General features: G+C 38.5%; 1 protein-coding gene across 4 annotated transcripts in view; it reads right to left on the minus strand.

Moving 5' to 3' along the window:
- Positions 1–2,488: 2,488 nt before the first annotated feature.
- The window catches only part of NETO2 (neuropilin and tolloid like 2), a 30,076-nt gene continuing 13,702 nt past the window's right edge, over positions 2,489–18,862 (minus strand). For 2 of the 4 annotated variants that reach the window (XM_089539477.1, XM_089539479.1), the window contains 8 exons: positions 17,376–17,432; positions 14,790–14,930; positions 12,326–12,574; positions 11,215–11,259; positions 10,992–11,119; positions 9,837–10,065; positions 7,547–7,660; positions 2,489–3,223 (listed from right to left, as the gene is read on the minus strand). In XM_089539477.1, the coding sequence (XP_089395603.1) occupies positions 2,643–3,223; positions 7,547–7,660; positions 9,837–10,065; positions 10,992–11,119; positions 11,215–11,259; positions 12,326–12,574; positions 14,790–14,930; positions 17,376–17,432 (1,544 nt within the window). In that variant the 3' untranslated portion in view covers positions 2,489–2,642. The remainder of the gene's footprint in view (positions 3,224–7,546; positions 7,661–9,836; positions 10,066–10,991; positions 11,120–11,214; positions 11,260–12,325; positions 12,575–14,789; positions 14,931–17,375; positions 17,433–18,862) is intronic. The other 2 variants (XM_089539480.1, XM_089539481.1) reach the window with 2 other exon arrangements.

Here is an 18,862-nt window from a genome sequence, read left to right on the forward strand (position 1 = left end):
TTTTAGAACTGAAGCATCTGAAATGCTGCCTTCTACCCATTAAGTGGCCATCTGCAATCAGTACAGTGAATAATTTGTAAGCTTCCTTTATATACATTTCTTAATACAGGGTATCGACCATTGGCTCAGAGTTGTAAGGTTACATTTAGTGAAAAACAGTCACATAAACAGAGGAAGCTTAAGAAATCCATGAATTTTTTAAAAAAGACTAAATGGTAAAGAAACCACATGTTCTTCACAAGCAGATACACAGGTCATACAGTATAGAGTTATATCAAAGTTTACAAAAATGTGGAGAATTCAGTTTATAAACTGTTCTGATTGTAAAAACATGGAGGCCACACTTGCAAAATGTGAAATACAATGCAGCAAACAAAGCGTGGCCTAAAGCCAAACAGCAGGTGAAGCAGTGCAGCAACTTTCCTCAAGAGGCTGAAGACAGACTAGGGAAGTGGAAAGTGGTTGATAGTCCTGCCTCCTGCTAAATCTCTCTGCAAACCATGTGCTTCCAAATGGACAGAGAGAAAAGCACCTACTATCTGGCTATTACATAGCAACAAGTAGAGAGGATATACTTGCTTCATATCACCATTCCTACAGAATATTGCCTGGGCTTTGTAGACATTTACACTAGTAGCCAATCATACTTGTTGGATGAGAGCCTTCTGTGTGATAATCTCAGGTTAGAATTTACTATCCCTGGGTGGAGATCAGGGAAACTGGAATGTCATTGCACTGGAGAAGATTCTCCAACACTCAAATGCCTTTTATGTTGCTGTGGTACTGATGTGGATGTGGCTCATATTCAAGAAACATCATGCTAGGCAGTGAGTGCACTTCCAAAATGAAGCATAAAGTATACCAGAACCTATCCAAGAAAATAAATAAAAAGAAGTCATATCAAAAGTATTTGATAGAAACCAGGCTGTACAAAGGCTTTTCAAACAATCTGTAAACAAATTTAATGTTAATGTAAGACATACCTTAAAAAAAAGTTAGCTCTGGGCTCAGCTACAATCCACCATCCATAGCAATCCGAATTCTTGCAATACATAGAAAATTGCTTTTCTCAACAGCCCATATGACCAAGAGAGAGGTACTGATTTCAACAGTGATGTTTGTGGGAAGAATGTGAAGACTTTTATAGGACACCCACTAAAAGTGCAACAGCTCTTGAAAGACATGGACCAATATTCTTTTCACAGTTGAGTACCTGCAACAATGTTTGGCACCATGTAAAATATGGCAGAAATTGTGTACCAATGTTTTCTTTAAAAAATCCCTGATGTATTGCTGCAAGAAGAAAATACAAGTTATTTGTATCTGGGCTTTAATGTCCTCAAAACAAGTATCAAGGTGACATTTTACCTGTGCTTCACACAATGTTCTGTCACTGCCAGATACTGGTAAACAGAATAACCATACTCTCCCAAATGACATATGAAGTTTAAAAGGCAAGAAAGCCGTTTGACTTGTTTCTTGTACAAAATATGTGTGCTGGTATGCTGTACTTACAACATTGGACCCAAGTTACCAGCACAAGCACCCAATTTACTGTTTGTTTGCGGGAAAAGAAAGCTTTAGGTTTGGTTTTTAAGGAGTCGGTAATTAGAAAGGCAATGTAAAATTAGTCAAGATGAACCAAATGGATGTATTGCAACTTATTTGAGTCTTAATTGGCACTTACCACAGTCACTGTAGCTAAAATTTGAACAAATATTATAAATACTCCTGTGCCCATGCCCACTTCCTTCTTTTTATAACTAAAGTACTGTATTTTCTGGTGTATAAGACTACTTTTTAACCCAGGAAAATCTTCTCAAAAGTTGGGGGTCGTCTTATATGCCAGGTGTCATCTTATAGGGCAGGTGCTGAAACATCTGAACCAGACTAGAGAATCTGCAGTCGCTGCATATGTAACTGAAGGGCAGAGCAAGCTGCAGGCGTCCGGGATGCCCGGGGTATGGAAAAAAGATCCATGTTTGCAGTACTGCTCTGATAGTCTTGGAGACAGGGAGGGCTGGGCAGGCAGGGAGAGCTGACCAATCCAAGCAGGCTTTGTATACAAGTTTTCCTGCTAAGTACCTGCATGTCATAATCATTTGAATTAAAATTACCATATTGAAATCAAATCTGACTTTAAAAAAAAAATTATTTGGTTTGCGTTGGAAGAGGGGTAGTCTTATACGGCGAGTATATCCCAAACTCTATATTTTAACTGGAAAAGTTGGGGGTCGTCTTATACAACGCCGGAAAATACGGTAATTAAGGTTCTGACTTGGAAGATTACCTGAAAGAAGAAAAATGATATGAACCAAGGTAGAGAATATATGCTGTCAGTGACCAGAGGTTTTATATTTTGTGTTTGTAGTTTTCTCCCCTTAAATAAAAGGTAGTTGAAGTCTCATGCAAAACCTACTGTATTTTTGCTTCAACCAGTTGGCCTATTCAAACGGGAGGAGTGGTTTATGAAGAGAATACCTTTGGGGGGGGGGGGGAGTAATTAAACAAGCTTTTAAGAAAGTATGAATACTTATGTCTCCATCAAATTCCATATGGTACATTATTGTATACACACATGAATTTTTTTTATATATATATATATATATTTACACACACACATTTCAACCTTTAAAAGGAGGCTAAAAGTCAATTGATAATGAACCCTGAGCAGCATCCTCCCGACCCCTGACATAGATTTCACAAGGAATCTCTTCCATCACCCTGTCTTCTATCACCTGCTCTGGGCACTCATGAGCCTGCTTGAAAGTATAGCTACTTTTTTTGAAAGTGCTATTAAAGGTCTTCATTGGCTGTGGTTGTGCAAAATCATTGCGGAAAGGAAGTTCCATTGAACTGAGGTTGGTCCTACTTTGCTTTACTGTCACAGTTTGGGAGCCACAATGATGATCATGGATACACCTTGAAGCTGTTGAAGAGCGCCTCATTTTCTGGTAGTTTTCAAGTTCTTCAGAGAGGTCAGCCAAGTCAGCAGAAATCTCTTTGTCTCTCAGTGAAAACAGCTCATAATGAGGAGGATCAAAAACCTCCTGGAAGCCGGTTTTATTGAAAGTAGTTTTGCAAGCCATCACCTTCTTGCGAGGCTGCTTGACCTGAACCAGAATTGAAATGATGAGAAGAACCAAGACAATCCCTGAAGTAATCCCAATTATTGTTCCATGAGTTTTGGTTATTTGTTCAAATAACCCTGTTTTCTTCTTTTCTGAAAAGAACAAAGCGGCAGTAATCAATTTTATGTATAACCTGTGGAATATGTTGCTAACAGTCATTTACAAGTAATATTAGTATAAAAAACATTACTAAGGATTCTGTATGGAGTAGTGTGGGAGGAAGTCAAGGTGGGGGTGATACCGCAAGTTACACCTGGTAACTCCAACCCTAGTGACACCGCTGTTTGTATCTGCAGAGCATTTTGTGAAGCAGGTACAGATTGCATGGAAACACAGTTTGTTCACTGGACATAAGGGAAACTTGGCCAGAAGGAGCAGATGCACAATATGTAGGTTTGAAATCATCCTTAGCTCAAGTTCTCAAGTACATTATTTGGTGCTGGGTGTGTGTGTGTGTGTTCAGAAGGTATAATCTTTTTAAGTAATGGTAGACCTCTACTTAACAAGGTAAAGTTACCTTCACCTTTTAGTGTTTCCCACAAGAAAAGCAACACATAGGTTAAATTGAAGGCTTTTCTTGGAATTGTCATGGTTTGATGGTCTTAACGGCAACATTTTAGCTGAATTTTAAAATGGAACATAGCCAAAACCAAAATACCCAAATAGCACATTACCTGTCAGATGTTTTATTTAAAAGCCCAGTTTCTCAGAGTTTAAAGCCATTTCTATTTTTAAACGCCATTGACAGACACTCTATTACTCAAATAGAGGCAGACTGCCATCTGCACTAGTTCTCTTAGGAATTTTTAAAAGAATGCTGCAAGAAAAATGCTCCAAGTTTAGTTTAACCCTTCTGGTTCTGCTTGAGTTGAAATTGTTGCAAGTGATACAAGGCATATATATATATTTATACTACATATATCTCTGCATCAGTCCGTAAACACTGTTGGTCCATATGATAAATAAGCACTTGAAATTTGATGACTAGTACAGAGTTGCCAGTTTTTCCTCTCCTTTGAAATTAAATACCCTGGAGATGTATTAGAAAAAAACATCCACACACGGTTTCTTGTTGTTGTTAGCTGCTCTCGAGTTGACTCCAACTCATGCTGACCCTGTGGATGCGACACCTCCAAGACTCCTCATTCTTCACTGCTCTGCTCAGATCCTTCAAACCCACTATATTACTAATCTTAATAGCTTCAAACAGGTGGTCAAAACAGATCTCTTCTGACAGGCTTTCCCATATTAGCATCTCAGTCACCTCCCACTGGCTACCCAGTCTTGTCTGTTTTAATAACCTTAACTGTATTGTTTTATTGTTGTTGTTTATTGTTTTGATTTATTGGTTATGGTGGGTGAGTTTACGGGGTATTGTATTTTATTGTATTTCAATGCTTTTTAATAATGTTCTAAGCTGCCTCGACTTCACTGGAGATGCGGGGTATAAATAAATAAATAAAAATAAAAATAATGTCTGTGGCCACTCCGACTGAGTCCATCCATCTGGATGTGGTCTTTTCCTCCTTCTTCTACTCTCTACCCTTCCTAGCATTATTGTTTTCTCTAGTAATCCATGATTTCTCATTATGTGGCCAAAGTATGACAGCCTCAGTTTGATCATCTTTGGCCCCATATAGACAGACCAAAATAAAGCTGCTTCGGGTGACTTTGGAGGTATGCTTTTTAAATGATGCATGCGTCCTAAGAGTCCGGAAGCTGCGCTCCAGTCCTTAGGACTGCATCGTGGCTTTGGTGCGGTTTCTGGACTCTTAGGACGCATGCATCATTTAAACAGGATGCCTCCAAAGTGACTCAAAGCAGCATTATTTTGGCCTGTCTGTATCAGGCCTTTGTGAAGTTTTTATTTGGAAACAGATGTGTGACAGATACTGTATCTTTACCTATGGATGGGACTAAGTAAAATCCCATTTAACTCTGGAAAATTATCCTCTCTCATTGACACACAGTTTCTTGGGACTAAAACATTTCACTGAACACTAAGTTAATTGGCAGTTCCAAAACTGTGAAGTGCCCTCCCCTTTGAAACAGGCCCAAAAAAGAGGGAGCAAATTGTGTAGCAGAGTTTCCACCCACAGCATATTCCTGCTACCCAAGCCATGGTTAGCTATCAAAATCACAGAAAAGAAAAGGAACATAGTGGGCCTTCAGCCATTCTAGTCTAGCACATTCTTCTCTACCTGACTCTTTTTCTTACTGGCTTTAACAGGGAGTCTAAAATGTCCTATTCTAGTTCTTTTTAATACCAATAAAAGAGTGAGCCTATGTATAAATCTACACTCAGATGAATATCCCTCATAGATGAATATAACGTTTTCATTTTAAAACTCAGTGAAACTTAGTTTTCCAGACAAATTATATTTGTTTTGTCTGCTGGAAGCATTAAGGGAAGAGATGTGCCACCGTTCAGGTTAAGAGTGCCTGACCAGAATTATTAAATTTGAGCACTTCACATGAAAGCACACAAGGTGGCACTACCAGATTACAGCAATTTTCAATGTTTCATGACCTCAGGGGGTGTGTGTTGGGGGGGGGGGCAAGCTTTGGAAGAAAACATTATTACTGTAATTGACAAGAAACGAGGTTTTTTTTAAAAAAGTCTTTCCAAAGGAAAACAGCTACATTAGTGTCTGTTGGATATTAAAGAAAAAAGCCCACTTCTTAACTAAAATGTGAATGGAAATGTTTTCCTGGCACTTCTTAAAAACAACCAACCAAACAAAAAGGATTAATAGTTCTAGATACTGTCCACACACCAATCTTAAAAGAGATGACTGTACTGAAAGAATATAGGAAAAACATACAGGTACATCCAAATTGTTGTCTAGAGAATAAGCTTTGGTTTAAAAAAAGTCTTGCTTCATGCTTGTGACAATTCTCTGAATTCATCATCTTAGGCCTTGCTCTGAGCGCTGCTGCCTACTGAGACTGAATAAGTGGTAGCACATTGGCAGGGTGTTTTTTTGTTATGGTGCTCAATTCACTAGAGAAATCTGCTGGTGCTGATCTTATTATTATTAACCTTAATTTATAAAGCGCTGTAAATTTACACAGTGCTGTACATACAATCTTTTAGTTAGACGGTTCCCTGCCCTCAGGCTTTTCAGCAGCAGGCAAAGGCCTTTTTTATTCTTAGATGCCTTTTAAATGTTTTAAAATGGTAGATGACTGCTCCAATAATTATCTTCTGCTTTTAAGGTGTTTTTACTGATGTCTTTAACACATGCTTTAAACTGAGGTTAGTTTATTATTAGTTTTATAATTTATACTGAAAGTTGATTTCATACTGAGAGTTTCAGCAATAGGGGCAACCCATAAAGGAAAAGAAATAAGGTAAATGAATAAAATACTTTTCTGACTTTTTTGGCTCATTTTGATCATGTTACCTCACTTTTGGTATCTTTTCACTGGCTACCTGTTCCACTTAGGATTCTGTATAAGCTTCTTCTAATGTTTAAAGCTTTAGGTGACCTAGCCCCCCCCCCCCCCCTTATCTGTCAGCTTTTATTTCCTTTTACCGTATCTGGCTTATTTGGCTTCTTACCCAACCAAGGATTTCCTCTTCCTTGGCCCGGCTTTGCCTTTTCTCTCTCGCTGCACCATATTCCTGGAGTAACCTCCCTGAATAATTGCAGACTGCCTCTTCTCTGGTTAGTTTTAAATCTGAATTGAAGACATTCTTGTTTGTTAAAGCATTTGGAATTTTACATTAATACTATTTTATAATTTTATATTAGATTATATCTCAATTGCTATTATAGTGTTGTATTTCATTTCCATAATTTGTTTATAATTACTGTATAGTTTATATTTTTATCCTTAGATTGTACACTTTGGCAGGCAGCAATGTTTGGAACTGTTTCTATAAAGGGCCATGTAAATTTATGGCCCTATACAAATAATAATAATAATAATAATAATAATAATAGATATTATTAATGCTAGTGAGGCAGAGATCCACTTGGAAAAGCTCATTTTAAATGATCTAGAGTTGGTCTGCAACTGATGTGTCTGCTAAGATATTAAACAGGAAACTGAAATGCTGCAACCAGAGAAATACAGTGCAGCTCAATAAAAGCATAGTATATATTTTTTAAAATCTCAAACAAAAGGAGCTTCAAGGTGAAGAAACATAGAATATAACATGGCACACTGATGGCAAATGCGATACCAGTACATGAAACAGACCAGAATTGCATTACAAGCTTAAACTGTCCATTGTCTTCTAAAATTGGAAAAAGCAAATCTTTCCGTTACAAGGGAGGATATATCATTTTGTTCACAACAACCCTTTGGCCTGAGCATATTGACCAGAACTGGCCATAGCTCATTTAATAAAATTAGAAGATAGAAGACAAACAGCCCTACCCAAGCCCAAGGTTTTGACTACTCACCTTTGCAATGATTTTCATCCCAAGGATATGCACAGTTTTGAATGCCGTTGCAGACAAGAGAATTATTGATGCACATGTTGCTATGGCAAAAATAAGTTCCACCTGAGCAGGGAGCTATGAAGGAGGAAAGAGGAAAAGGTTCTATAATCTACATATAATGTAGTATCACATGCCAAATATTCCTACAACTGTGGCTACTAGCACTCCATTTCTACCTCTACCCTCCTATAAATACACTGACAATAGCATTCAAAATAGCACATTCACCGTCAACCTTTTTCTCAGCTATGCTCTTGGATAGAGGTTCTTTTGCAGAATTTTGAGGGTTATTTTATAAGCTATGCTGGCAGAATTCTTTACCGGGTTCATTTAACAGACTGATCAATTGCTTAAATAATCAACGCTTTTAGTAACAATGCACTTAAAATTATTATAATGTGTGATTAGTTATATATTGTTTAAAGTATACTAATTTATAGTATACTAATCTGATGATTAGGACGCCAACTGATCAGAGCACATTAATGCCATTTAATTATAATTCTTGCTATTTCAAGCTGTCCTTAACTGCCTATTTCAAGCAAGAGCACAGATGAGTAGATCTGGATCAACACAGTCTATTATTTGAGAATGTCTTTCAATTTCAAAATGCCTATTCTTTTTTTTTTAAATTAATCCAGTTTCCTTCTACATACTGAAAGCCACACTAATTATTCAGCCTGAGATTATGCTTCAGAAATGGATAGAGAACTTTTCAAATGCAGAGGTCAGCAGCCTTGATTTAGCACATAGCACAACAGAAATGTACTTGTTTTATAGCAAAGTTACCAAGCTATAATCTCATGATTTTCTCATCCGTAATTTTTAGCTGATGACTCTTAACAGCTGGCCAAATCTCCCCACCTCTGTATGAGCATAGCTTGATACTTTGCTCTGATCTGGAATTATGTGCTAAAATTCTGCCTGCCGTTTAAAGTAAAAGCAGTGTCTTTAAGTAGAATCATAGAATCATAGAACTGTAGAGTTGGAAGAGACCTCAAGGGTCATCCAGTCCAACCCCATTCTGCCATGCAGGAAATCACAATCAAAGCATCCCCGACAGATGGCCATCCAGCCTCTGCTTGAAGACCTCCAAAGAAGGAGACTCCACTACACTCCGAGGAAGGAGTGTGTTGCACTGTCGGACAGCCCTTACTCTCAGGAAGTTCCTCCTCATGTTGAGGTGGAATCTCTTTACCCAAGTAGCTATTTCCCATTTCATGCATGTCAAAAGCAAAAGAAAAATGGGAAATAATGAGTTAAATTCAATACGGTTTTGCCATCTTTTGTAACATACTCTTGGAATTGCCCCCTGAACATTTGTGAACTGCTCTTCCTCTCACTGTTTTTAAATCTCAAGTTAAAAACTTTATTTTCCCAAGCTTTTGGAATTTTATCATCTTGTATATTTTGATGCAACAGATGCATCATCTGATGAGGTAGACTTAGGCCCAAAACAGATAGGCCAAAAGTGCTGGTTCCTGGTCACGTTGGAGGTGTGGCATTTACACGCCCTTCTCTTTGTGGAAGAACCGGATCAAAAAGGAGCAGTAAAAATAAGCTCCTTTTGCCAGCCCTGTTCAAAACAGCGATGGCCTGGATCAGGGCGGGACATATGCAGTTACTGGGGCCCTGGCGTAACTGATACCTGTGTGACTGTGGACCGCATTTCCCAGCCCATCTGCTTGACCCCTCAGACTCTGAAAGCTTATGCTACCAACTTCTTTCTCTCTCTCAAAGGTGCTACAAGATCCTTTTGCATGATGACCCAGACTAACATGGCTATGTCTTTGAATTGTTTGCATAGTACATTTGTGGTACACTTTCTTTCCCATATATATGTGTGTGTGGTATTGCTGTTATCTGCTCTCAAATCAATCTCAACTCAAGACAACCCTGTGAATGAAAGATCTCCAAGATCCCCTATCCTTTATCGATCTGCAGGCTCAGGGCCATGACCTCTCTGACTGAATCTAACCATCTGGCATGCTGTCTTTCTCTCTTTCTATTGCCTTCTACTTTTCCTAGCATCATCACCTTTCCTAATGAGACATGCCTTCTCATGATGTGGGCAAAATGCAACAGCCTCAATCTAGTCATTCATATATGGGGGTTGGTGGGTGGGTGTGTATATGTGAAAGGTTGTATGTTTTTGGCATGACTGGCTGTTTTTGTTGCTGCTGTTGTTTTACATGTAATGCACCATGTAGACTGATGTCACTATATAAATAAGTGATAATAATATACTTACGATCTACAAATGATGTGAAGAGCATTCTGAACCTGCTTAATCTACTGCCTTCATCTGCCCACATCCGTATCACTCCAATTCCAGTTTGTAACATAACATCATTTGCCACTGTGCTGCAAAACTTTGCTTTCAAGTTTTCAATAGAACTGCTTCCATCATACACAGCCACAAAGTTTCTCTTGCATTCATTTGAATGTTCCATTTGGTAGTCTAGAAATCTTAAATAAATCTGTTGGTAAGGAAAAAAAGAAATAAAACCTTGAGTAAAAAAAGTGAACATCATAAAGCCAAGTATGCATTGTCTTTCAGTACCAAAATCCCCAAACATACCAACCAACAAAAGCCCCTACTGGGTTTACAAGCTTTATTTCACTGAAAGAAATAGATGGATTGGCTGTATACATTTCTATTCTGGGCATATAAATTTACAGTCTCTGACTCTTCACATCTATTCTTTTCAGCACCAAGTACTAGTTAAAATTTCTTTTTAATCAAATAAAATATAGAGATGAAATATATCAGTGTCTAGAAAGATGCATAAACTATTCCTAATATGCTGGGCAGTGTGTGGCCTACTCTCAAGTATTCGGAGCCATTCCCCATAATGAAGACATTTTTATGACTGCAGAACAAAAAATGCTTGACCCTAAGATAAATTTAAAGAACAGATTTATTTTATTTATTACTGAGCTTGTCCCTATATGTCTGTGTGTGTGTGTGTGTGTGTGTGATATATATATATATATATATATATATATATATATATAAATAAATAAAAACACTGAGGAGGAAAAGAGAAAAGGCAGAGTTTGAAACTAAATTGAGAGGATTTTATTCAAATATTGATAATACTTATCTTTTGACATACCACAGGGCCACAAATATGATCCTTACAGGCTTTGCAAAAAACAACAACCCTTCCCTACAAAACCCCAGTGGAATGTTGTACAGCAGTTCACAAACAGTAACAATACTATTGTGCACCAAAAGCAGTTTACGAAGTCAGCATCTATCTTGATTTCTCATAACCCTCAACAACAGGTAATTAATTTCAATGAATGGGACACAGTGTGCAAATGATTACTAATGACCAGCCATTCCCAACCATTAATGAGCTGAAACCTGATTAGACACAAAGTGATTCAGCAGACTTACCTTGGCATTTGGAGTAGCCTTAATTGTCCATATGCAGTCCACTGCTTGTCCAGGCTTTGTTTTCTCTTCCTGTTCTACCTGACTGGACCGTACTATCCCATCAGCTCCTGAGAGCTCAAATTGGCAATCTAGAGAGTGAGGCAGACACAATGTGCTGTCAAACCAAGGGCAAGAGTGATTTAAAATGTAATGAACAAAAGAGATTAGTACTGCAATACTAGACCTGGAATGGGATTTAAAATACCTCCTAGGTATGTGAAGTCAGGGTCTGTAACAAAGAAGAAGAAAAAATAACGAATGATTGGGTTTAGGAAAGCTAAGCAACCTCTTGAAGTTTAAGCAAAAAGGAAGACATTCTAGATACCAGATAAATAAAGTATGCTAGAATAGTGACCTGACAAATATCAAATCTTTCATTACTCAGTGACCATGACTTGGAACTAAGTCATTAAAAACTGATACTTTTAATTGTTTGTGGGGGTTTTTTGGTTTGGTTTAGTACACAAGATGTATGCAATGTGTGCAATTCATGGAATGTAAGCAATCCAATGGTTCAAAGTGGTTATGTTCTATTAAGTCAGACCAAATAATAATATACGATAGAAACCAGAATGACATCAACAAAAATCAGAGGAAAAAAGTGGAAGAGAGCCATAATGCCCCACCAGCACCTATATCAAGAAAGACTCAAAATTCTAGACCAACAAAAGCAGAAGCATGAAAAGACCTGAAGTTCTGCAAAGACTGGCTGCCTGAGGGCCACCTGCCAATAAAGAAATCATTTTAATCTCCATTCCATTCTTCAATTCTAGGCAAGGGTTGACCCACTGTTTATCTTCCTTTCCATTCTTTTGCTTCTAAAACCCCAGAGGCAGCAGGCAGATTAAACAAGCCTATCAACATAGTGCTATGCCTTGCATTTGGTCCAATCTTAATCCTTCTTTCTCTGAGGCCTTCCTGTCTTAATTTATTTGGCATAGAGAGATCCATCTGGTTGTTGTTGTTCAAATCATTTGTTGTGGCTTCAAGTTATTTCTGACTTGCGGTAACCCTAAGGTTATCCTAGAGTTTTCTTGGCAAGATTTGTTCAGAGGGGTTTACCACTGCCTGGGGTATTTCAAGAAAGCATTTGGACCATGAATATGTAAGAAAAATCATAGTAAAAAGAATGGAGAAGTCTTGATACTTCTGGGACTTTTTTCCTGCCTCAATAAGCCCATAAATGAGCCAAACATACAGAGTAGATTTTAAGATAGGAAATTTGTGAGGAAATTCTACCATGTTTTGATAGAAACTCTAAAAGGCAAAGTGAGAAAAGGAGGAATTTTTTTTACCTGGTATAAATGAATACTTTGCTTTAAATCCTTCTCCTTCTAGTTCTTCATCTGAAGTAAACTTTATCCACATAAATCTGCCTGTTGATCTAATTAAGGTGGGACTTTTTAGACCACAGTATCGATCGATGAGTGGCGAGAAACCGAATGGTCCATCTCGAACCTCTAGGTGATCAAACCGACATTCGAATGAAGGCTCTATGTAGTATGGATCATCAAAAGTCAATTCAATTCTTTGGCGTGGGGCAGCTATGGCAATGTAAAAACACTCTGGATCAATATAACTTTCAGTCACAATGGGTAAGAGCAGTTCTGGACCTATTTACATATTTATAACTCAGCTTATAAATATAAACTACTCATAAAGCATCTTAGATAAAAGGCATAAAAACAATATGCTATCTGTCAATAAAAAAGAATATTTCTTTCAGAAACACAGGTCCATAGCTATGAAATCTAAGCAAATGAAACTTGGGCGGTTTACAGACCACCCTCCGGCGGCCGGTCTCCCTCCGTCGCTGTTTGCAGCGTCCGGGAGCCGCAGCAGCCAAACCGCGCGGCTCCCATATGCTCCGAGGAAGGAACGCGGAAATCACGCTCCTTCCTGGGCCCCGGAAGTGGCGCCGCAAAGCGCAAGGCACGCTTTCGCGGCATCACTTCTGCCGCGACACGTCTGGACGCTGTGCGTCCACGACATAATAATGGCAGCACCCATGTGGATGGGCGCTGCCATTTAGTGCATGCTCCGCGCGTACTAGAGAGAAGGGCCGTGAGGAAGGTAAGACCCTTCCTAACCCTAGTATGGCCCTTCCTAACCCTAGTACGCGTGGAGCACGTACTATATGGCAGTCTGTAACCCGCCACGGTTTTAGAGATAAAGATAAGAAGTGGGAAGAGGCTGTAGACATTTAATTTAGGCTTTATCAAAGATGAGAATGTTTGAGTATCTGGTGCTTTTCCATATGCTGCTGGGAAGAAGAGCCGCCCAAACAGCTGATTCTCTACTTTAAGGATCTGAGTTTGTTCAGAGTTCCTTTCAACTATACAGTGGGCCTTTGGTATCTGCTGATTCCAGGAACCCCTGTGGATATCAAAATCCATGGCTGCTCAAGTCCCAGTAAATATAATGGGGCAGTGAAATGGTGTCCTTATACAAAATGGAAAAATCAATGGCTTGAATCCATGGCCTGAAAGCCATGGATGGTTGGGTCCATGGATAAGAAATCTGAATACAGAGGGCTGACTGTATTTCTATAACAAAAACGTGCATATGAACTGCACTCCTAGCGTTATCATTGTTTGATCCCAGTAATAAATTTAGGACTCTTTCCCCAGATGAGTCCATATGTACAGCTCATTAATAACTCTTGTGTATAAACAGTGGACAACTCAGTCTCTTCTTTGGCCATAATACTGCATCTACAGCCTTCATCTGTATATTATATTAGAGACAATATGTACTTAACTGTTTCATAAATAAGAAACTAAAATTACAAATTGTGGTAATATAAAAGGCAAACATTCTCATGTAAATGTAGAATTTCTTTGACATCAGTACTGGCATGCTCAATCAAAGGAGCACTTACTTAGCCTGAATTAAGCAGTACTCTAGTATTTTTGGAAGTTCTAGACATCTGAAACTATGGCAATATTCAGCTCTGTTTTTATACAATTAGTTTAAGACTACATTCCATACTATAATTTAAGGTTTCTTCTTGTCTATCATGCTTTACAAATCCACATGCTTGATCAAGATACCAAACTTGGTGTGCCACCTAACAGGGCAAAAGCAAATGGTGTAGTATGGTTTTGGATCCAATCTGTCAACTGCTCTCAAATGCACATTTTGGATTTCTGTATTATTTACTCCAAAATGCCCACTTAAGAACCGATTTCGACCAAACTTGATATCTCTGAAGATGCCAGTCACAAATGCTGGCGAAACATCAGGAACAAACTCTTCTAGAACATAGCCACATAGCCTGAAAAACCCACAAAAAACTATGGATGCCGGCCAGGAAAGCCTTTGACTTTACATTGATATCTAGACTTTAACTGATTTTCACGTAAATCCAGGACAAAACAGTAGACTTTGCCTCCCCCTCTCCCCAAACAATGCTGTTTGGGGTTCATTTTGCATTGAATTTGTGAAGCCAGGTATAAGGACTCAAAGTAAGTACCAATCAAACTTTTGCTTCATTGCCAATCATCAGCATCAAACTGGGTAATGCTAGCTAAATCTTCTTGCACATTATACATTTCCTAAGTTCAGTTTTAGAGAATTTCATATGTATGGCTGATGTATTGCAAATAATGTCTGCATTTCATGTCTCAGCACACTGTCAGATAGAGTACAGTCTTTTGCCAGTTCATTCTTCCAGTAGTTTTTAAATGTTTAAACATCCATACTTTGAGGAATGAAATAAAGAAAAAACCTCAATGATCATAAAGACGATGATATTACCTTCTAAAATATAGACACACTCCTGGTTGGGTGGGTAGAATTTAGGAAAGTTTGGTGAAGCAAAGTGGCCTCCATTGCTTGTTCGTACCCAGTCACTACACTGGGTAGATGCCATGCGGTTACTTCCAATATTCTGCCCAACTTTGGGAATAAAACAAAACAAAACAAAAAACTAGTCATTCTAGGAAATCTCTGCAAGCAACAGTCCTGTAGAACAGTGAACTCTGTGGACTATTAGACACTAATAGACACTATCTACTAAGCAAGAGACAACTTATTGATAAACATCTCTTTCTCATAAGGTGCTCAAGTTAGCGAGGGCCAGAACAGACTGGCACAAAAAAATGGCTTCCAGCCAGCTTGGAGGTGTGTTGTATGCATGAAGCTGGCCCCCAAGACACCTGGAAGCTGGCTTCATGCCGCCTGACTCCCTACACATGGACTGGCTTCTGAGCACTCTGGTGACACAGCATTTAGATGTTGCATGACACTGGAGCGCCTTAAAGCCGGTTTCTGGCTGCAGCGGGGTTGAAAAACTGTATTTTTGCCAGCACAAAAAGCAGCAGCTGTTTGCCGCTTCTGTTTTTGCCGGCAAAAAGACAGATTTGGGCATTCTGCCCTTATACAAGGACAGTAGAATGATCCCTTGATATTGGCTTCATGTTTATTCAAGTTATTCAATTTATGTAATGGCTCTGTGATATCAACCTGATTCTTGGAAGGATCACTGCTGCTCAGGTGCATAACAGAATCACAGAATCAAAGAGTTGGAAGAGAATACAAGGGCCATCCAGTCCAACCCCTGCCATGCAGGAACTCTCAATCAAAGCAACCACAACAGATGGCCATTCAGCCTCTGTTTAAAGACCTCCAAGGAAGGAGACTCCACTACACTCCGACGGAGTTTCTTCCACTGTCGAACAGCCCTTACTGTCAGGAAGTTCTTCCTAATGTTGAGGTAGAATCTCTTTTCCTGGAGCTTGGATACATTGTTCTGAGTCCTAGTCTCTGGAGCAGCAGAAAACAAGCTTGCTCCCTCCTCCTTACTTCAAATATTTAAACAGGGCTATCATATCACCTCTTAACCTTCTCTTTTCCAGGCTAAATATCCCCAGCTCTTTAAGTCATTCCTTATAGGGCATTGTTTCCCAACCCTTCACCATTTTAGTTGCCCTCCTTTGGATACGCACATCCTTTTTGAATTGTGGTGCCCAGAACTGGACACAGTATTCCAGATGAGGCCTAACCAAAGCAGAACAGATTGTCATTATTACTTCCCTTGATCTAGACTCTATACTTCTATTGATGCAGCCTAAAATTGTATTGGCCTTTTTAGCTGCCTCATCACACTGTTGACTCATGTTTAACGTGTGGTCTACTAATAACAGGGATGTGTGCATTGCTGCAGGGAGTATCCATAGTACTTGAAGATTTCTGTTTTCTAGGTGATTCCTGAAAGATCCCCGTAATATCAATCTCCATATTCTGATGTTATGACACTTCTATTTCTGTAGGAAAAAATACCCCTCCTCCAGCATGAAAACGAGAAATGAATCCCCTTCCTCTCTCCAGGAAGTATAACTACCGAGCATCAACTTGTTCTTTCTCTTAAAGACAGAAACTTAAAATGCAAGGGTACACATAATATACATAAATATCATGTAGAATATATAATGTGAAATTTATTTCCACCTGAGCTTGCCAAGTGTTAATTACTCAGTGTCTTTTCTTCATGAGCAATTAACACATATATTGACTTGTGAAACAGTTAATTAGCATAGGGCTTTCATGTCAACACTGCAAGAACTGTATTAAAATAAATCTTAACTCTTCGTTCTCTAAGAGTAAGACCATCTGCGATGACCATGCCTTCATTAACCATGTATATGAAGAAATGAATTAGTACCGCAGGAACATGGTTCTCTCTCACCTTCCCCTCTTCCATGTGGACATCTTTCCATGACATTGAACCCAGGGAATTCTGACTTAATGTTGGTGAATAATGCTGATAAGGAACTCTGGCTCAGTGAAAGCCTGACCTTCTAGTACTGACACTGATGTGCAAGTGGAAGAGGAATGGAGCAAGGTTGGAGAGAACAGCCAAGAGACAGCATGGTTTACCATGGACAGCCATCTGAATGCAACTTACGTATGTGTCAGTTCTGATTTTTTGTTGTTGTTATACACTTTCAAGTCAATTCAGATTTATGATAACCCTATCACTGGGTGTTCTTGGCAGTACTTTCCTCCAAGGCTGACAGATCATGATTTGTCCAAGTCACCCACTAGGTTTCCATGGCTGAGTGAGGATTTGAATCCTGGTCTCCCAGAGTCCCAATCCAACATTCAAACTGTTGAACGACTCTCCTCTGGCTCTGCTCAGTGCACTAACTTGGTTATAAACATCTTAGGCTTTTGGTTGGTCTCCCCCCAACCCCGGATTGTTTGGCTTTTTTCTAAATGAACAAATGCAGCAATACTTGCTTTTTTTTTTTTTTGGGGGGGGGGGAAGCATCTCTGAATTCCAAGCTTATATTGTACAAATACTTAATTATAAACTTTCCACAGAGGAAACATGTACTGTACCTTGAGTCTTTTGAGCCACAGCAATCCCTTCCACTACCAGTATAGTTATCAAGAACACTGTTGGAAAAAAAAAAGCAGAACAGAAATATAGATATATAAATAAAGCAGAAGCCACTGGATTTTAGCTTCACACCCACCTTGTGAGGCATTATGACAATTAGGCTTTATGGATACAAGTTTTATTTCATTCACGTTGGCTTCTTTACTGTCTCTTAATGAAACCCAATGTTGTATAATTCCTCTTGCTACTTTGCCAGTCGTCATCATTTTAATTAAAAAAAACACATTTTGGGGCAAAATAGATGATTCAGGGTTGTTTTTTTTTAAAAATAACAAATAACAAAAGCATTCTGTGTAGAATGACAAGTTATACAAATAACAAGGAATCCCATGGCACCGTAACAACTGAAAAATGTATTACTGCATGAACTTTTGTGGGTTACAGCATAATTCATCAGATACAAGAAACATTATCCAGAATCCCATGTGTATATACACTACAGATTGTTGGAGGAGTTTGTAATAATCAAGCAGTAGGTAAGCCCCAACCTTTCTCTTATATAAATTATTTAAGTTAACTTCCAAAGTTTGATCCTGAGTGTAAAGAGACACTTCACAGAATCAGCCAGGTTTCATTTGAATCCAGTCTGGTTTTATCAATAGTTCAAAAAGTCTGTGCCACCACGCAGATAATACTGCATTAAATAAAAAACTTTGTGGCTCTTGCTACATGGAAAACTGAATTTACTGTAACTATGGATATTCTGCCTTATATGTCTATGGGAGAATTAACTGCTGGTGGAGAAGACTCATAGGGTTGAAACAGTTAATCACCATTTATCTTTCTATTTTTTGCACTTACTGTGCTAATCTGATGACATTTTATGAACTGTTAGCCACCACTGACAAAATTTTGTATTTTTAGATATTATTATTGTTATTGTTATTATTGTTGTTGTTATATAATAATATGCATAAACTGACTTTATTCCACATTCCTTATCATCTTGTCTTATTGCTGGAATTTATCTTACTAAAGCCTGGTTTCTTGGTTTTGTATTTTGCTGTGAGAATCAACTGCAGGCGGTGAGGAGGAGAAATTAAATGCACAAAGCACTGAAAATCATAATTACACTGTATTAGTAAGAAGGAGGACTGAAGAAATTGTTACTTTTACTTTTGACACTATTAAAAGTGTATGAAAGGCTATTTTTCAATTGGTATTAAGTTGTCTCCTGCAATCTATTTAGCATTAAACCACAAGCTAAAGATGAGTCAACAATGCGTTGGAGTGTATCCTGACTCTTACTACCTACTGCACCTACCGCCGACCTACTCTGGACACTGAATCGGCATCATAAAAGAGTAAGTCTTACTTTCCATTATTGGTCTCCAAGGCAATGCTATTCAACTAATTAATTACTACCAGAAAAAAGCTCTACATTTTAAATGAATCACTTGGTTCTTGGATATTGCTATTCTTGGGC

Source organism: Sceloporus occidentalis, unplaced genomic scaffold, assembly GCF_023333645.1.
Source record: "Sceloporus occidentalis isolate IW3139 unplaced genomic scaffold, rSceOcc1.0.p SCAF_10, whole genome shotgun sequence".
Classification (NCBI taxonomy): domain Eukaryota; kingdom Metazoa; phylum Chordata; class Lepidosauria; order Squamata; family Phrynosomatidae; genus Sceloporus; species Sceloporus occidentalis.